Source organism: Stegodyphus dumicola, chromosome 10 (genome assembly GCF_044657685.1).
Source record: "Stegodyphus dumicola isolate Sdum_Otavi_A_Nest chromosome 10, ASM4465768v1".
NCBI classification, from domain to species: Eukaryota; Metazoa; Arthropoda; class Arachnida; order Araneae; family Eresidae; genus Stegodyphus; species Stegodyphus dumicola.
Window position 1 is genome coordinate 67150337 of NC_140777.1, and position 22172 is coordinate 67172508.

The following is a 22172-nucleotide window of genomic DNA, read 5'->3' on the forward strand; positions in this document are numbered from 1 at the left end:
TAAAACTCACGGAAGTTTGCGAACAAAACAGGAAAAAAAAAACACGCAAAGTTATAATTTAATTTTAAAATATTAGAATTAAAGTTTTCTTCAAAAATAAAAGTAGAGTTTTAATTCATTTCCCTACGTGCCATTTCGGCAATTTCTGTTTATATGTCAAGAGGGGCGGCAAATTCAGATGCCGGCTCAGGCGGCTAATGTTCTAGCTATCACACCGTCTGAACGCAAAGTCATTGCTTCAAAACTGCAGTATGATGCAGTGGGAATCGTCAGAGAACTGTTTATTTATTTCAAGCATGTAACTGATTCACCTCTTTAAAAATTGGATCGGCATTTTTATAGCCTATTCGTGATATTTAATGGGTAGACTGAAATTATAATCTCTTATTTCGAAAAAAGATTTTTTTAACGTTTTCTTTTACCATGTCATCCTTTTACGTTTTTTAGACTGCTACTGAGGGAAATAGAAGAAAATATTGATCAAAGCATAAAAAAAGAATGTATCCATGGCATAGATTCATTAGTTATAACAAAATCTATGTGTATATCTTTTATTATAGTATTTTGATCACCATTTGCCTAAATATGTTTCCAAATTTTTAATTGCTATTCTAGTTCTTTGACTTTTCTCAGAATTGATAGCTAGTGGCAGTAAAATTAATTTACACTATTATTAAATATTTTAACTTGAAAGACGAAAAATAAGTTTTAATTCATTATTTGCAACTTGCAGTATTTTTTTCCAGATACAATTGATCGAAAGAATTCTGAAACTTTTTTAATATCAACGTTTATTAAATATTACGAAATGTGTATAATTGATTGTTTTTTACTTGTTACCTTTAAATTTACTCAATGTACGCTCAAAGAAAAAATGCAGCTTATAATTATCCATGGAACTTCCGTCTAATTTTGCAAGTTTCACATGGTACAACTTATTAAATATAGTAGCTTTCTGTAATACAGAATCCAGTTTTTACAGACTTCAGAAAAGGCTCTGAAGCGGGAAATGATTTCAAAAGAAAATGGAGGTAATACCATAAAAAAGCTTAATTTTTTTTAAATTAGTCTAGACCCTTTTCATAGCATTACTTTTATTTTACAAAATGGACTTAATAAAAATCCTTGTAATTTTCTCATAAAAATGATAGTATTATTTCCACTGAGAATAAATACTTGTTTTTACACAAACATTTTTATTCTGAATATTAGCCATGAATTTGCCTGTTATTAAAAATTGATATATGGAGACTATTCTTCCGATAATGTTTGAAATAAATTCATTGAAAGTGTGGGTTCGTTGTTTACGGACAAACGTATAACTGTATCAACAGTATACTATAGAGAACAAACTTCTTTGACTTTTATTAACGAGGAAGCAACGAGAGTTAAACAAATGGTTTCGAACTTTTTTTAAATCCAAACTCTAATTTTATTTTTTAATCCGAACTCATTTACTGTAGAAACTTGAGCAAAACGAAAATTGTAACCCGAGGAATTTGACATATGGTGATTCCAGTGTTGCACATGATACCACCACACACCCCTTTCCAGTGATCTCTCTTCGACCAGTTCTCGTGTTTCTAGGATGAATGTCTTTGAAAAGATCATTGTTACTAAGAAATAGTTGTGAGATTTTTGAGTTATCGGATTCGCATGTATGAAGATTTGTTGTTACTTCATCTTTGAGTTCGAAACATGGTTTCAGTCTATCTATGGATATTCTTTTAATTTTACCTGAAACTACCGCATAAAAGATTTCTCAAGGATTGGAAGTGTTGCCTTTCATACTATCACGTTCGAACAATGCTCCACAGTTATTTTCTCTAGTATTCCAATTCTGGAAATCCAAGTGGAGACCAGAGCATTTATGTAATCTGATGCCTAGTCTTCAAAAGGAAAGCTTCGATCCACCGAGGGAATCTATGGATGACAGTAAGCAGATACCTAAAATCTTTGCAAAATGGTAAAGGACCAAGAATATCGATGGTGCATGAAAAGTTGATTTGGAACTTTGAATTCAGCAGCTAGAGCATGGATATGTTTGTGAAATATAGCTTGTTGGCATGACAACATGCTCTTGTCTACGGTTGATAGTGTTTATTATGTATTGCCAGGCCAAATGAATCTTTTCATCTCTAGCTTCATTGTCGCACGAATTCCAGAAAGAAATAAGTTTTGTGTACAGAAAAATATTCTATCGCAAAATTCTTTAGGAATATATTTGGTCCGTTAAAATAGTGGAGGTATCGCAGTAAATTCTCTTATTGATATCCTGAAGAGGAATTTGTATTATTTTGAGCTTGGAAATACATCTAAGAATCTTAAGGTCTTCATCCTTCTGGCAATCTGCAATAAATGTATAATCAATTGGAACTGGAGTAGCAATAGTGTCAGTTCTCAACAATGTTTCTGCTCCGACGTTTTATCCTCAAGAAATGTGTTGTATGTCTGCAGTGAATGCAGTGATGTAATTCAACTGCCGGACCTGTCTTGGAGAGGCTTTGTCTAAATTCTGCTGGAAGGCAAAGGTATGATCTGTGAAGATAGTAAATGATCGTCCCTTAAGAAATGTATTTAAAGTGCTTTGTGGATAGGTAGATTGGAAGGAATTCTTGACCATAAGCACTGTAGTTTCTCTGTTTTGATGACAGGGATCAAGAGAAAAAGCTTATCGGTTGTTTTTCACAATTATATAGTGCATGGCGCCCACGGTGGAATCAAATGCATCTGTTAAGTGATCTGCGCCGCCTAAATATTAGGGTGAACTAATATTCCTGGGTTGCACAATGCGCTTTTGATATCAGTAAAAGCATTCTGCTCATCTTTGACTCAAATTAAAGGTTTTTGCTCTTTCTCTTTACTCTTTTAAGCAAGATTTTCAACAATTGTTGCAGTTTGGTATGAAGCGATGGTAAAAGTTCACCATTCCCCAAAATCCGCATAAGGTTGTGAAGGATTTTGGTTTATGATATTGTTTAATTGCATCAACTTTCGATGGAAGAGGTTTGATTCCTTTCGTTAGTATTTCATAACCTGAAAATTCAACTTTGCTCAAACCAAATTTGCATTTTGCAATGCTTATGCTCAGTCTGTAGTTACTGAGCCTTCTGAGGATCAATTCCAGATGTTTTTGTGTCTGGAGAAGGAATGAGAATGTCTTGGAGATACCAGAACACAAAGTCTAAGCCGCTCAGCATAGTGTTCATGAACATTTGGAAGATTTCTGCAGAGTTGCATAGACCAAATGTCATATGAGGAACCTGAAAAGTGTTTTGATGGCTTTCTTCGGAATATCAGCTTTGTGAACGGGAATCTCTTGATAGGCTGTTATGAAATCTATGGTTTAAAAAAATCTTTTCCAAAGCAGGATATTTTTGTAGTCCGTTAGAAATGGTAATGATCTGGTATTCTGTTTGCATTAAGGCCACAGTAATTATCGCATGGCCTCCAGTAACCGAATTGTTTTAAAGTAAGATGTAATAGACTAGACTAGCTGATTTTGTATAGTCTGCAAAGACCTTCTCGCAGCATGTAATCGAATTTCTTTTTTGCAGCAAGTTCTGATGTAATTCTGCACATCATGTTCCTTAATTTTATAATTTTTATTGCTGGTTTTAAGTAAGTTAGCAAATTTATTTAAAATGTCTCTACACTGGTTCTGGAAAGTGTTAGCAATGAATTTAGGAATTACGCGATTGTTACACAAATACTTCTAGGCGTCATTGAGGTGGTACCGCTGATTAATTTTCTAATTTTACTGTCGACTAATAATGTGAAAGAATGTCTAATCCAAAAATAAGTTTATTGCAATTACAAAAGGCTAGTTGAATAATCTGCGCAGCCCCAAATCCAGTTCCAACAATTTTTGACCATACGTTTTGAGTGCTGTTCTGTTAGTTGGATATTTTATGTTACGGTAGGAAACGGGCATTATAATTTCCCTGTACATGATTGTATTGTAATAAACTTGTATATGATTTGCAGTGCTTCTGTTTTCAAGATTTTTACAGACTGGAAACTTTGCATTATAGAAGAGACTGAGTAATGCCCATATTTCCTTTGAATCTATATTTAAATATATTAATTTTCAGACGAAAATTTAACTTCATAATATATTTTTTACAAAGCTTATAAAAGCTTTTTTCAACATATAGACATAGGTCAGCTTTGTGAACAGGAAGGTGTGGTGTAGTGTTAATGTTTCAACGGTGTGGTGTCGAACTCCAATGAAAACTCTAATGATGGAACACCGCATGAAAATTTTATTAAACGCCCCCCCCCCAAATGGCTACATACCATCAACAAGAGAAAAACTTATCTCTTTTTAAAGAAATTCAAATTCTCTACATTTTACGTGCAAGAGCAATACGTGACTCTCGAGCCTGCGTTTGAAACAATGCTAACATTAATTTTATTTTTAAAATAATTAGTTCAACTTAACACATTAAAAACATATAAAAATAATAATAATATTCATCTTATGCTCACGAGACATCCTTGTCCATATTAATCTTCAGTTTCTTCTTCCTTTATGCGACCTTATCACAACTCCTCCCCTCATAAAAGAATTTTTCTTGACTATGGAAGGAAAAATTCTAAATACTTTTCACTGCTTTCAAAACACAAGTGGTAACCATTTAAGTGATAATAGAGAAGCCAGTTACATTGCCCTGCACTTATTTCTAGATAACATAAACGCAAAAATACAACAAAAAGATTTAAACTACTTCTAATGTCTGCTTCATACAAAGTACATTCCTCAAATTTTACAAAATGCTAATACTTAAGATAAAACATTTAATTCTAATAATTTTTGAAAATGAAAAACACAATGCAAACAATTTTAAATCTACACAAATATAATTCCAAAACGCTACAAAAATCATTTTTCAAACAACAGTTTACAGAAGAAAAAGGATTGGCTCCTCCATATATTTCATATGCTAAAGTTCCTGCTGTCCATACATCTGATATCTAATAATCAATCACTGAGAAAGGACACGCTTCAGTATTTATAACTTCTGGTGCCATTAATAGTATATTTCCACCTTTCTCAGAATCATATGAATTGTAAACCAAATAGAGGCCTTCATGACAGCACCCAAAGTCATTTACTGCAAGTCTAGAAGAGGAGAGCCCATACTGGAAATCTAATAAAATATTGTCAGTCTGTAAATCCGCTGAGTAATATCATTTTGAAGCAAGTGTACTAAAGCTTCCAAAAGCTGAGTAAACAGTAGCAATGCTGCGTGACCAGAAACATCTATTCTTTTAAATTGCAATTGTATCTCTTCATAACAAAAAATAGTTCTACCACATCCATCACTCAGAAGACGAACAGGAAGGGCTTGTGTATAGTTAATGAAGGCACCAGGAAGCAGAGGTGTTGTTTGATCAGCAAAAGGAAAATACATTTCAACTATATTTAGATGAGGTCCCAGTTTCTTTTTCCTGACTTTTATGTTTTGTCAGTTCACCCAAAGAAAATTCGCAATGGCTGGTAATGTCTCCTTATACATTGCACGCCCTATAGCATATGCATTTGATTCAACATTGTAATTGAATATTACTTTTACAGCAAGGCTATTTGGAAGCAGTTTCTCAGAAGAAAACGTCTTGATAGAAGTGGGTTTTTCGAATATCGAATTCTGAAGATCTTGTGTTCCTTCGGTATGCGATATAATAAATTTTGTTTGGTGTTGAACATTATCACGAGTTTCAGTTGCTTGTGCTTCCGATATTTCGTCTGGCGGGACATCCGCAAGGATAGACCTTTCTTCTAAACTGATGTCTGGACTTTTAATGGCCTCCTCTGTATTACTGGTTAACTTCGTTTCTTCCGAAAGTTCATTATTCACAACACTTTCAATTTCTATCTCTTTCTCTTCTTCCGATCTGGAATCTAAGTCTTCCGCCCTCTCTCTCTCTAAACTCCTGCGTGTATGCACCCGACTACGAGTTTCTACAACATTCAAGAGAACCGGTTGTTCCCTAATTTCCTCTATCAACTGGGAAGTTTTATTTCCTAACAAATAGTACTCTTTATCTAACTCCACCGGAGTAACCGTTGCCTTTGTGGTGACCACACCAAAATCAACTTCAAAGGTGACTTTCGCCAAAGGTACATTCTGTGTCCAAAGGCTGTTTCATCCATACAATTTTCCCTAATAAGTCACTAGTATTAATCCAAGTACTATTACACAGATCTATTCCAGCTCCAGTATCTCTGATATTCTCTCTCTATCCCATTAATTACTGCTTTTCTCCGTTCCTAGATTACTCATTCACCAGATTAGCCTTATTCTTTTCCAGCGATGGACAGTTAGGTCGGATATGTCCATCCTTTCCACATTGATAACACTTCATTTTCCGCTGTTTCTCGAAACCTGCTTCATTGAAAACTTGCCTTTTTTTTTAGGAGCCTCCACTTTTCTGATTTAATTCTTTGATGACCACTACTTTTCTGATTATAACTACCACTGGAATTTACATACCACTCTCTATCTTTCTCATATGGTTTCTTTAACCCCACTCTCTGTACTAACTTCCTCATAGCTCTTCGTAAAGCCTCATACCTGTCGCATTTCTCTGCTAAAATAGAAGCCGTTTTATATTCTTCCCAATTGTCTAAGTAGTGCTCCTCTTATTTCTTATAATGAACATTCTAGAGGGACTCGCCGCTTAATTTGCTCGGTGAGCATAAGTTCTTTATGACTTTTAAAATCTTGAACTTTCACTGAATCCAACCAATTCTCTAAATACACTCTCAATTCATATACTAAATCCACCCATAACATTCCATTTTTTCTAGAATGTTCTTCAAATTTTGTTTTTAGTGCCCAAGAACTAAGCTTGAATCTATGCATGAGTAATTTCTTAACATGCTGATAATCATCCCCTTTATCCGCTGGTTCTTTCACTATTAACTGGGCTACATCGTGAGGTAATAAAGGAATTAATTGCGAGACCCAATTAATCTCATTAACGTTTTCTTTTTGAGCTTGTTTCTCAAATAGCATAAAGAATAATGAAATATCTATATTACTCGGTTCAAAACGCGGTACTAGATCTTTCAAATTAACCTTTTTTTCTCTAGATTGTTCAACTGTCGAAACCGAGGAAGCTAGGCTATTAGACTGAACCACATTCATCAGTTTTTTTTTTTTCTTTCCAATTCAAAAACTCGCTCTCGTTCCTGCTCTGCTCTCTCTTGTTCACATTCCCGTTCTACTCTCTCTTATTCGGCTATTTCTTCTGCTTTTTTCTGCTCAGCCGCAGCTCAAATTCTTGCCGTATATTCTTTCGCCACTTCTTCTTCATAGTCCTCGGCATTTAGAATAGCCTACCTAATTTCTCTTACTCTATTTGCCTGAGACACATTTGTATCAAACTCCTCCGCTAACTCCAATAGCAGAATTTTATTAAATTTCTTCATAAACTCACCCATTATGGAAAATTAAAGAAAAATAACCTACCCCAAAATACAATAACACAAAAACAACAACAGGTCTATCTCTCCAAAACTGAATAATACCCAAACAGTTCTGAACGGTAATTGCCTTACAACACTAAATGGTAACACCTATGCCTACATACAAAACATATATCAAAAATGCTAATTAAAAGGCAACCTTTTCCTGCTCTATTTAACTATATAAATATTGCCCTCTAACTCTGAACTGATTTAAAAACTAATTTTTCTAAAGCATACCATTGTAATACTTCACACAATTTAAACAGTTTAAAATTCCAATTAGCAAAGGCAACCACAAGACTAACTTTCAATAACTACAAGAAAACTTTTAATCCCCCAAAACAGAGCTATATCCAAAATAAACCCAGTCTTCAAATAACTGACATTACTTCTCCAAAATCCCAAAAATGGTACTCACCAATTTTGAAGATGCCTCTGATGACGCCGAAAAAAAAATGGCTACATTCCATCAACAAGAGAAAAATCTCTCTCTTTTAAACAAATTCAAATTCTCTACATTTTATGTGCGAGAGCAATAGGTGGCTCTCGAGCCTGCATTTGAAACAATGCCAACATTAATTTTATTTTTAAAACAGTTAATTCAACTTAACAACTATTGAAAACGTATAAAAGTTAAAAAATAAATAATAATATTCATCTTACGCTCTCGAGACATCCTTGTCCATATTAATCTTCAGTTTCTTCTTCCTTTATGCGACCTTATCACAAAGGTAATGCTTTCAGCCCAAAACCTCATTAGTGAGTTTTCAATGAATAACCACAAATTAGGGTCCCCAAAACATATTTTTATAATTATGTATATGTCCGTCTGTGAGGAGTTTTTTTGTTATAACTTGTAATAAAACTTCCAAAAAATTTATATTTTCCATATTTAAGTTTTCTGCATTCCTACAGAGTATCAACTAGATTTGATGTCAAATCAGACAACTGAAAGTAGAACTGTACTTAAACGCCATGACAGTTTTTAATGAAAAACTAAATAAAAAAAATAAAAAAATCCCGGGGAAGGAAGGAAAAAAAAAAACGGCTACAAAACTTTACATTATTGAGAATTCTAAAGATATATTCTTCCAAAGTCTTTGTGATTTTGTTGTTCAATTTTATGTGGCATAACTGCAAAGAAAGTTGTATTTTGTACTACGGACCTTTCCATTTATTAGAGTAACAAACTAGATTTTGTTTACAATCAATCAACCTGAAGTGATATTTTACTTAAGGCTCATTGCTATTTTAAACATGGAACTGGAGGTCAACATCAGATTTTTTAAGCATTCATTCTATATGATCAGCAAAATGTACAAACATGAATTTTTATAAATATTTGAAAGTAGCATTTGTCATATAGAGAAAACTTTAGTTTGATTTTTTTACATTCTTTATAAATTTAATTTGATTAATGTACTAAAAATATTCCTTTAAGCAATCTTGATGCCGATTAAAATGAAAGATAATTAAGTATAAATGTTAATATTATAATAGTTGTCATTACATTTTTTAAAACTCAATTTTTTTTCTCTAAATTTTAATATGAAATAGATTCTAAAATAGTGATAGGAAAAACAAAGATACATTAATGAAGACAGCAAGCATTGAAATTTTAATCTTTAGAATATAGCTGAAAATATTTATGTATAATTTCTGTCAGACAACTCTTCATATTAAAATGCTATAACATACATTGTAGCACAGTGAAAATATAGGAATTTGAAAACAATTAGTGATAAATTATGTCAAATCTGTATCAATTTATTAATTATTTGCTCATGACACATTGATGAACAAAGGAATTAATATTTTAACTCATAATATCTGGATCTATAACTCTGCAGATGTTGTATCATCTTTTTTTTTTTTTTTTTTTTTTTTTACTTTACCTTTTCTTTTATAATTAACACCTTACACAACCCAGAGTTCTGAATACAAATGAGAAAGAAAACAATTTTCATAATTTTTCTATACTCTTATTCATTAGATGAGAAAGGGAAGAAAGGGGGGCACAAATTTACCCATAAAAACCACAAAAGCATACCATTTTAAGCAATGTAAATTAGTGTGTACTTAATTTATGTAACTTTTTATCGAAAACTCATAATTTTAGTATAAGGCAGTTAAAAATAATCAAACCACTTAATCTGATGCCATTTTGAACATACTGTAAAAATAATCCCTTAGTGAAAATGATCTATCATCTAACAGAGTTAAATATAGGTTTTACTATTTTAACTCTAAAAAAAATTAAAAACAATATAATTAAAATACTTTAAATTGAAAACAACTTTTTAATCTCTCTCATTGCAATAAGAAAAACATGATCCCACATTAATAGGTGCTAAAAAGGTTTAATGATTAAAAAAAAAAAAAAAAATACTGGCTATTTATTCTGCCACATTTATCACAGTTACATATTATGAAATAATGTATTTGGAATACATTCAGTACAAGAAAGACATGAACTAACATTTCTAAACTACTTTAAGATATTTGTAACAAAATACTATATGCTTTTATAAAACAAACAACCATGAGAAGGATTCTGTGATATTTCAACACCTCTTAAATTACAGTATTCACATTCATCAATAAAAGAATAAACAACAAAAATACTTTTCAGTGCATATTCTTCATACATGTCATTTACAGCATAAGCTATTAAAAAGCTGCAATCAGATATGCATAGATCATTGAAAAGAATTTCCATTTCCTTTTACATTCTGACATATAAAATTATCTCATTAGCTTTATTTTTAACTAAAATGAAAGCCAAAACTGAAACTTAAATGTGTAATACAACAGATGAACTTAAAATGAAATGAAATTTTGTTAAGTAAAAAATATTAATTTGCAGATTTCTATAAAATTAAAAAAAAAAAATACTTTTAAAAACAAACAATTTAAAACTGCAACCCTTTATTATTTTTAAATGAGCAGTATCAGATAATTTCCCAGATAAACATTTTTAGAGAGGAAAATTTATGCACCGCACACAATTAAAGCTGCATACTCTTAAGCAAACAAAATCATCTTTACTAACTAATCACACCAATGAAAACTTCATGGAATAGAAAAAGCATATTTGTTTCATAAAAACAATACTGCACAATAAGTACAATAACTATGTAAAAATAAAATATCACAAAGGTTACAATAATTATATGTACTATTTTCTAAGACATAATGAAATACATGTAAATATTCTGCTTTATTGTCAAATGTATTTTAAGATGGTGGAAAATAAAAGGAATTCTAAATATTCAGTATCAGTCCTTAAATCTCTGGTCTCAAACTGATGGCCCATATGGCTCTGAAGCAATTTTATGTGGCCTACAAATACCTTTCAATTATGAATTTGTTGCAAAGATTTCAAGATTTTAGTTAATTAAGGCCCGAGTTCACATTATTTTCATTATCATTAAAGATGAACATGATCAACACACTAAAAAACCTATAAATAGAGCTAATTAATTTACAATGTTATATAATATTCAAAGATTTAAAGAAATTGATTTTATTAACATTTATTCATAGTTGCTCAAAAAAATAAATAAGCTCAGTAATGAATTTTTGCACTAAGAATAATTGCTTTGTTTCGGAATACATTTATATATGAACAACTTTTTTTTCCCGTTTGAGAATTAATAAGAATAGAACTCAATTAACCAATGAGTATCTACAATCCACGAAGATAATTTCCATTTAAGGCTACAGACTTTATCAGAATTGAAATGCCATGAAGTGTTGAAGTGTAGTTAGAAATAAAGAAGTTTATAATTATCTACGTACAAACACATCTATTTTTAATCATGTCAAAGAAAAATTTAATATTATAATAGAAAGAATTCAGGTTGTCATTATTTACTCTCAAGTTTTGCCCCAGTCAGTAAATTTTACCTGAAAACTTATTTTGACAACTATTTAATATGCGAAATCTAAAATTTATTAAAATATTTTTCATTTTGTCAATTAAAAGAAAATTTGGCCTGTCAATTCTTTTTTAGATCATGCACTCAACCTACATACAATCCGAGTTTGAGACCACTGCCTTAAATAATGTGAAAGTATATACCACATATTTCCAGATGCCAGGAATATTAATTTATCCAAAAACTAGCTGCTTTTGAAAGGCATGTATTCTTTATATTTCACAGTGAATGTTAACAATGTAATATTTTGTCTATATTTCATCTAACATTAGTTTATTTTTTACCACATTTTATGTAACCATATATTTTAATTTACATAACATATGTTATTTTAACCAATAATATGTGTTATAGAATAACACAAAGGTTATATACTAATTTAAAAAAATAAAACTCAATTTTGGAAACAACTATTTTTGATTTAAATTATCATACATTAAAATTTAATGAATAACTAATGAAACTTTTATAAATATTCCAAGCTGCAGAAAGTAATAAATAGTCTAAAAACGTCTCCTGTCTTATAATGAAATAAAAAATAATCAATATGATAATTAAAAGTGATTTATGACTTCAGAAATCAACAATATTGATCAGAAAGTTGTCTTGTGCAGATTACTGTAATAATACTCATTTGGCATAATGTAAAATCAATCAGAAAATATTAAAAACATTCAGCAATATAATTTAACAATATTTAAAGTCCATGTATAAAATATAACAAAAAAGCAAACTTTTTTTGTAAAACAAAATGAAAACAAATATTTCAGTTAATAAATGCAAACAATATAACATTATATGAAATAACAAACATAGATTCTTTTGAAGGCAACAAATGATATATGAAATCATGCTATACATCTTCATTACTTTTTAACATACTCATCTTTACATCATTTCCATCTCTGAAATGATAAAATGATAGTTATACATTAGATGATAACATAAATTAGTGGCAAATGATTAAATAAATATATAAATGACATTGCATAATATTTTGTAATTTCGGATCCCAGATAATATTTTAAAAAAACGAAGTTAAATATATTGTACTAATCTTCAAATTTCTCAGACTACTATAATGTCAAAACTATGTTTATTATCTATTATTTGATATTTCAATCAACTTGATCAACTACATATGTAAAAACCAAACAACTGATTCCTTATTTCAAAGAATATAAATTCATAAATTAAAAAATAAACAAATCTGTACACTTCACGGATTCTCAAACAGGGAAGAATATCATAATTTCGGGGCTGTGAGGAAATATGGTCAGTCTTTTATTTAGTTTCATTTTATGCACTAAAAATTACATTCAAATTTTTGTATTTATCAAAACCTTTTCAAAGCACCTTTTCTTATTGTTTAATTTATAAAACATGTTAAAAATAATCTAAATCTATATAAATGTACATGCATTTTACGAGTTTGGGAAAGGATGGGGGGATGATCTTCTAGAAATAGTGAAAAGTGGTGTATGAGGCAAAACAGACTGAGAAGCTACGGTATAGTTGCACAAAATTTTTACCGTTTGGTTGTTTGGAAAATAATTTCTTCTTTTTGTGAAAGAGAAAAAAGCAATTAAAATATTTTATTAAATTTTATATTGATCGTTATGGTCCAATACCTTCTGCAAATCTTTCTGGAAATACCATGATTCCACTTTACAAAGTTTCTTATCTTTGCTTACGAAAATTTTCCCCAAGTGATTTTTGGCATCCTCATTTGAAATCAATGTTTTACCACATAAAAGTTTTTTTTAAAGATCAGAACAATTAAAAATCTGAGAGTGCTAGATCTGCAGAGAGAATATGGTGGATGCGATAGCATATCTCATCCAAGCTATAACAGCTTTTGACAAGTAACCAAAGTTGTGTGAATTTTGGCATTATCTTAGTGAAACACAGCATTTTTTGGTTGATCAACTCTGTCCTTTTCCATTTAATAGTATCATTCAATCAGTCCACTGATAGCACATGCTTTTAAATCAATTGTCAACTTGTCTGATTAAAAAAAAAAAAAAAGCTTTTAAATTCTGCCACACAGAAACCATCACTTTTACTCCATGAATATTGAATTTCAAAGCACTTTGGGCTGATTCATCCCTTTTTTAGAATTGCTTACAATCAATATTCTTATAAACAATCAAATTATTGAGTATTATGATTCATTTCAAAAATGGACCTTTCCTTGGTGTCTGAGAAGAAAATCACAAATGCCAATGCAATGAAGCAAATCTCTACAAAAATATGGAACCTATATATTGAGCTTTGATACTAAACCAAGTCATTTCATGTGACAAAAAATATTTGAATTAGAAAAATTTAATCTTTTAGTGTTTTCTCAGGTTGTTATATGGTGGTTTGCTTCAGTCAATATGTTTATTTTATCTTCATTAGTTGCCTTTACCTTCCAGAAAGTGACGCATTTTCAGCATAAAAATGGGTGGAACAAAATTTTGCAAAAAGCAGTTTTGGCACTAGTATTCTCTGGTAACATTTTCTCCATACATAGTTTTTTTTCTTGTTTGAATAGCAAGCTTAACTTTTGGGGCAATAAAAAAGTAAATTATATCGAAAACACAGATTTTTATTTTCCATGTTTAATGGGATATGCACACAATTTTTTTTTTAAATACATAAGCCTTGAAATGTCAGCAGTCACAATCTATAACTACAGCATGGTATAGAGACCAAAGTTGACTGGTTACAAATATAACTAATATCTCTCATAGCACAAAAAATGGAATTATTTTCTGAACATCCCAGTATAACCCATACGACAATTTCAAATTCATTCTTGAAGAGTTAATAAATATATGATTAACAAAATACATTCCTATTTAAATATGCCTGCAAAAACACGTGATTACATTTTTAGTATAATAGTGGTAAGCATGATAGATGTAACTTTCAACTTTAATGTTGTCCAGTTACACTGGTTTGGTTTAATTTAATTATAGCAAAGCACCTTAAGGGGGATGGATGCCATTATGAAAGATTTTTCAAAGGAAGCTGGTTCATATCCTCCAAGGGAAAAATCACGAAAATGCCCATGCATACAGCCCGACTATCAGTGCTCAGCGACTTTACCGCTCAGCACTTTCACATGTATTAAATAAGATCACGAGATATTAAAAATAAAGAGCAAGATTTGCAATATTTACATTGAAAAAGCATTTAAATTGAATGCTTCAACAAACCACATTGAAATTACTGTTATTTAATATTTCCATTAAAAATTTTACACTAAAATTATCTTTCCTTTCCTACTTTTCGAAAATTTTAAGGCACTATTTTCTTAGTCTTCAGCTCAGATAATGCTCATCCCACTCAGTAATCACCAAGATATTTTTAGTTGAATACCCCCCCCCCAAAAAAAAGTTGCATTAATATTCAGGAAGAAAAATACAAACATAAGATGGACAATTTTACACAATTTCAAAATCCCTTAAAAAAAAAAAAAAAAAAAAAAAAAAAAAATTCCTTGATCTAAAACTGAGAAATGATCCAATTATCTTTACCAAACATAACTGCATTTTCTTAAATTATAAATCAAACAATTGTCCTGCAATTTTTATTTACTAAAAAATTCAGAGTCTCAGAGTCTTGTAATAAATTACACACACTCACAAAAAAGGGAGGTGGGGGAAATGAACAGAAAACATAATTTTGAAGAGAAAAATTTCTGGGGCAGTTTATAAGCTTCAGCACCATGATTACCTTAGTATAATTAATGGAAATACCTTTTTTTAATTTTGAAAATAATTTTATTAGACAAGATCAAGATGCCAATGAACAGAATGATATACACCGCTTATCTAAAAGAAGACTATGTATGTTTAGCTAAAACTTAAGGAAAAGAAAATATTACTTAGTAATAAAAATTTAACTGTAAAACTTGTAACTCAAGCATTATTGTTTTTCATTTTTTTACTTGAATTTAAACATACTCTTCTGAACTCCTTTAAACATTTTATAGCTAAATAATCCTTATCTAAATATCTTATATAACCATACTTGGACAACTCTTCACCATCTTCTATAACTTCAGGAGCACTTTCTATAAAACCACTAGAAATAAAAAATGAAAAATATTTTATTAGAAGAGACAAAGAAAGTAAATTTTTTGTTAACATTAATATTTCAATACTACCTTTAAATATTTAGCATTTTTTACATAAATAAAAATTTTTGTAAGTTATGTTTTGAAACAAATTCAATACATTAGATGCTGCTTAACAGCATCATAGTTAATAATGTCACCATTTGGATATTGTTATGGAATTGCCGAAATCCTACCCATTTGTATATTAAAACATGGAAAACTTCATTTAATGTTATCAACAATCGGTTAATATTATTAAGCTATTTTAAGAATAAATTTGTTTTAAACAGAAATTATAAGGAAAAATCAGATTATAAAAATTGTCATTTTTATAATCTGATTTGCCCCTTTCCCTCCAAAAAAGGTTTAGCATAGATTATGAGATCAGACATAGGCTCTCTTCTTCATGTGTAAAAGAAATTTTTGCAGAATTTTTTTTTTCCCACACCAAATTAAGGTTACTTTTCTGCTGAATTTTAAATTCTACATCAACATGTTGTCTTCCAATGCAGGATGCTCTCTGAATATTAAGATTAGAGGTACAGAAATGGCCAAATAATTTCATGAAACATAATAAACTGTTCATAAAAAAAGGGGGGACAGTTGTATATCTCCCGTTCTACTGGGCCAATTGATGAAATTCAAATTGTGTTTCTCATGTCTCAAAAGCGTGACTCAGGATATATATTAGATTTATATGTAGCATTGCTCCAACATAGGTATTTTGGCACAAAATCCAATGTTTTTCCATATTTCGATTCTATGACTCAAATTATGCTAGATATTAAATTTTGTAAAATTTGGTGCGAAATTTACGGAGAAATTCAAATATTTATCGCAGCACGTTTTTTTTCAGTTTGCACCAAGAATAATTTACTTGACAAACTTCTTAATATATGGTAACTTATTTTGCTTTTCCTTCCATTGTACAGGAGCGGGGGGAAAAGTCACATTGTTTCTATCTTTTTACATTGTGCATTAGCGGGAAAAAGTTACATCGTTCCTACTTTCAAATAATTTTAACAAAGTGCCTAAACCACATTTGATATTATTATCGCTTTCAACAAATATGCCAAATTTTAATATATAAATTCACATATATCTTCGGAAATTTTGAATAAAAAACTAATTTTTTGCCGGTATGCACACATCTACTTTAAGATGATGGTAAAAATCTTATAGGTTATAATTCAAATTTTCTTCAAAAAATTTATAAAAATTATTTAAAAATACAAATTTTAAAAATAAATGATAAAAAATGGGCAAATTTTATTTGGAATGAACCTAAATTTCGAAATGTGAAAGGAAGAATCAAATAAGTTTAATAAAAAAAGAAAGAATAATAAATATATACCAAATTCAATTAACGTTGAGGAGCTAAAGTCTTGAGAGCTAATTTTTAAAAACTATTTGTGTGATTTTTACAAAATATGGCAGTTTGGCATAACCTGAGTTGTAGAATCGAAATATGGTGAAAAATTGGCATGTCAATTAAGAAAAAGTTGGATTTTGTGTCAAAATACCTATGTTATACATAAATCTAATATATATTTTAAGTCATGCTTTCGAGACATGAAAAACGCAATTTGAATTTCATCGATCGGCCCAGTAGAACGAGAGATACAGAATTGTCCCCCCCTTTTTCTGTCACAGTGTACTTTGAATTAAAGATATTATGAGGAATTTATAAATAAACTTTTGCATTTTTCTAATTAAAATGCTGTCAAAGTGTTTATTTATATGCTTCTATTTATATTTATATTAAATTGATTAAAGTTCATTGCTGTTTTGGAGGATATTTTTCCTCATCATTTAATGCTATCAAAATAGCCTTGGACAAGACAAGATCACACTAAACAGTGACCACTGTATCCACACATTTAGAATTCATGAAATATTTCTTTCTTTAACATATTGGAGATGAGTTACACACAGCAAAACCTACTTCCTCCTCCATACACTTACAGATAAATAGAGAATTTTCTGTGGCCTGATACTTACTGTTTGTCTATTGAAGTATGGAAATTTTTGCAGCCCATGCACTGTTGTGTTGTATTTCATGTTATAATCATTTTGACTAAATTATATTATTTACAATTTTATAATCGAAATCACATAAATAAAGGTGTTAATTTTGTGATAGCTTTTTTTTCTAGAAACTTTCACTGACATCTCATGATACATACTTCCCCAACTGCTCCGCTTCGCATATGGTATCCGGCAAATACTGGTTATAAGTCTCGGGCAAAAGTGCAATCAGAAGAGCAGCTACAATTGAGAGAGAGCCATATACTATGGCAGGCACTGCAGGATGTGTAGCATTTCCCTACAAAACAAAACAGCATTCAGCAAACATTACTCAAAGCATATGTATTATAACATGTACATAGCTACCAACCTTAAAATCCGAAAGAAACTGCAACGTTTTCATGCTGCACAGTGACACCATTTTAAAGAAATTGGAAAATGACTTGATGCAGATATTAACTGATTAAACAGTGCTTAAATTCTCACATAAAATATCTACAAATGTCTGCAGTAGATTCAGACAACTCATATCATATTAAATTTAATAAGGAAAACTTAATAAGACAAAAATGACTAAAATGTAATAAGAAACAATATAATTTAGATCAAGAAAAATTTAATAAGAAAATTATTCTGAGAGTTAGAGCTATGTATCTTGTAGAATCACCATTTAAAATGGAAGTGATTAAGTTGCTCATTCAACATGCGATTTTTTCCTTACTTTCGAAAAAAATGCAATTTGTTCATTTTCAAACAATCAGCTATCAGCTTGTTTGTAATGGAGAACCATTTTCCCCTGTGTCCCCAGTTTCCCCCAAAGTGATCTAAGGTGTTTGGCTGTTTAGAGAAAGCAGAAAAATTGTTTCAAACAGTTTTTCTTTCGAAACAAATGGATACGTGATAGTAGCCTTAGAAGCCCACCCAGAGAAAGAACTGATATTGGAATACGTAAAAACAAAACTGATTGATGAATGCTAAGAAGAAAAGAATGTATGTAAACAGTAGAAACAAATGCTTTCAAAATGGTGTTGGTGTGTGGTGTATTTAATTATGGCAAAGCACACTAGGGCTATCTGCCTAAGGGGAGGGATGCCTTTCGTGGAGGACTTTCTAAGGGAAACTGGCTCGTATACATGTTACACATGGGGAAAATCATGAAAAAGGCCATGCAGCCAGCCCGTTCGCGGGATTCGAACCTCGGACCGAACTACCAATGTTCAGCGACTTTACCGCTCGGCCGCTGGTGGGCCGCTTTCAAAAATGAATTTCAACATAAAATTCAAACATTTCAATCAACATGATGCAGTTACTACAACAAAATTAGGACATTTAGAAAAAAGAATTCCAATTCTTAAATAACTACAAAGAAAAAGACAAAAATGAAAATAATCTGTTTCACAGATATGAAAAGCAAAAAGAATAAAGGAAATCATGGAAATAAAAACAAAAGCTGCTATAAATGAGGATACATATTAAGATGAAAATAAAAACAAGAAATTTTAGAAGGCTGAATATATGTAAAAGTTACCAAAGAAAATTCCAGAACTCAAATTGCCAATTGATTCAAGAGCCACATGTTATATGACCAATAACAAACTTTTTCACAAAATTAGATAGAAGCAAAAAACAATTGCTAATGGTACTCAAATGAAGTCCCAAGGCATCACAGAAGGATATTTATACTGTATAGATGACGATGAGATAACGAAACAGATATAAAGCTCAAAACATTTTATATGTTCCTGTTCTTGAAAGAGGACTTATACAAAAAAATCACAATCAAGGGATTTACAGTTGAAGAAGATACTTGCAGAATAAAAAAAAAAATAATAATAAAATAAAAATAAATAAATAAATAAAAACCAAAGGAACTGCTAAAGCAAAAGCAAATTCACATTATATAAATGAATCACAAAAGAAAAAAAGCCAAAATTGCAGATATAAAAAGAAGTGAAAATAGCATTGATCTTTGACATAGCAGACTAGGACACAATTATGAAGCAATCAACAGGCTGAAGAGCCAGAACAAGAATAGAATAAGAAATTGAAAAAGATAAAAGAATGCGAATGTTACATCAGAAGCAAAATGTCTGAATTTTCGTATCCCATGCTAAATAATGACAGAGCAAAATCAATTCTGGACTTGATACATTTGGACATTTGTGAACCAACTGGCAGATCACTAGGATGAAGAAACTACTTCATAACATTCATCAACGATTATTTGTGATACACAAATGGTCTACTTGCTAGCTACAAAAGATGAAGATCTTCAGAGTAAAGCAAATTTGTAATCATGTCAAAGAAAAAAAGGAAAGAAGCCAAAAACAAAAAATGAAGGGGAATACACAAACATAGAAATTGAAAAATACTTAAAAGAAGAAGGAATGAAACATCTAATCCCTGTAGCATATTCACAATAGAATGGTCAAGCAGAAAGAAAAAAATCACTACATGATGGAAATGACAAGATGTCTAGTACTCAGTTCGGGACTCAAAAGAGAACAATGGAGTGAAGCCATAATGATAGCCACCTATCTACAAAACTGACTGTCATCAAGATAAATAAAAAAAATCTGATGTGTAGACCACGACTTCCTTGTACGGTATATTAAATTATACGCATCTTTTTCTTGAACTTCATTTAAATTGATTGGATTGAATTAAATCTACTTAAACCACAATAGAATAAATGCACTCTTTAAAATTCACTATATTTGTTTACTATAACAACACTCTGAATAAACAAAATTTATATCATTTGAAGAATTATTGTTGCCACATGCTCTATTCAAATACAATAAAGCTAAAACGATGTACGAAAGAAATTAAGCAAACAAAACAGAAAACAAACAGTTTTTCACAGACAATTTAGTATTTCTCATTCAATTAATTCAGCTCTCACTTTGCAACAAGGCAAAAATACATAAAAACTCAAAATATCTGCATTAAAAATTACGAAGTAAATCTTAAACACTTATTTCCTCGAGAAAATTCCAGAAAGGATTAAGCATGATTTAATTTGCAATAATAAATGAAGGCGTTAGTTTTGTGTTGCGAAGCTTAGTCTCTCTAGATTGACAACAAATCTACAATTCTGCAGTTTCATATGTAAATAAATATGTCCGCCATATTATTTAAAACTTAACCGCACTTAAACAACTTTTAAATTGTTAATAATTCTAAAAATATTGCATAGAGATTTACTAAAGGCGTAAAAACCTTAACCGGAAGATAAGAACAACATAATTCAATCATTTTTAAAGCAAAAAATGTTACAATTTACAAACATATAAGAGTAAAGAAACTGAGATCACTGAGCCGCGTAACAGAGTGGATATATATATATAAATATATTTATATACGTTTGGTGCGGCCGATTGCAACCAAAATACGAGGTGCACATCTACATGTTATAGCAGTCCTATATACAAAATTTCAACGTTCTGAGGCTACTCGTTTTTGAGTTATGTGAAATACGTACGTACTTACGTACATACGTTCGTACAGACGCCACGAAAAATTCTCTTCAGAATTAATTTTAAAGCACTTTTATAATTTTTTGGAGGAAAAGAGTCTTTTATTCTGTCCTTATGTACAGATATCACGCAAAAACAACGTTAAATTGCATTCGATAGCGGTCAAAATGGATATTTTCGTTAAAATATGTTGCCTGAAACTTTTCGTGATTACAATACTTCCTTTTTACTTCACACAAGGAAGTAAAAAACCATATAAGCTCTAGATAAATAAAAAGCTGACTAAGTCCTATCAGAGCTTTTAGGAGCACAACAGCTTGTTCGAAAGAAGAAAAGATGTAAACTGGACGAATTCTCGTCGGATACAGTTATCGTACAAGAGGATACAGAATTTATGTACCAAATACAAATAATACTGACATCAAAAGAAGAATAACATGTGATGAAAACAAAAACGAAGCAATACCTCGACATATAAATTAGAATGTGGAAATAAAATGGCCTTTTAAAGAAAATTAGTTGACAGAATGAACTCCAGATGCTATAACAGAAAAAGGAATCAAACTCTGATAAAAAATCTACATTGAGATACATATTTCAGATAGGAAATAGTACAGTATCTTGGCCAAGCAAGAAACAAAATTTTGTTGCCTTATCTTACACAGAAGCTGAATACATCATTCTAGCTTTGATTCTGCAAGAGTTGCAACAAAATTTAAAAAAAAAAAAAATATTTTTACTTTTTAGACAATTTAACAAAAACTGCAATGTCTAAAATATTTTTACATGATTTATTTTATGCTTTGTAATCTGATGAATGGGAAAAAAGTATGTAATGTCATACTTTTATTGTTTTTTTTTAAATTTTTATTTATTCATTTAGGATATTCTGATTTATCTGATGGCACACATTCAACTTCTTTAAATATCAGTTTGATTTAAAAATCCTAGCTAATTAACACTTAAAATCGTATGACTACTAACAATGAATGTTTATATATTTTGATTTAAAATGTATCACTACTACCAATCAACAATTAAAAAATGACATGATTTTTGAAAAACGACCAAAATTTGCAAACTAAATTAGAAACCCTTCCCTTCCCCCCCCAAAAAAACCCCTGTCTCCTTAGAAG

At 30.4% G+C, this 22172-nt stretch overlaps 1 protein-coding gene across 3 annotated transcripts in view; it reads right to left on the reverse strand.

The window, feature by feature from the left end:
• Positions 1-9340: 9340 nt before the first annotated feature.
• LOC118201804 (organic cation transporter protein-like) overlaps positions 9341-22172 on the reverse strand; it is a 49859-nt gene continuing 37027 nt past the window's right edge. For all 3 annotated transcript variants that reach the window (XM_035373956.2, XM_035373955.2, XM_035373957.2), the window contains 3 exons: positions 17716-17855; positions 15442-15495; positions 9341-12323 (listed from right to left, as the gene is read on the reverse strand). In XM_035373956.2, the coding sequence (XP_035229847.1) occupies positions 12272-12323; positions 15442-15495; positions 17716-17855 (246 nt within the window). In that variant the 3' untranslated portion in view covers positions 9341-12271. The remainder of the gene's footprint in view (positions 12324-15441; positions 15496-17715; positions 17856-22172) is intronic.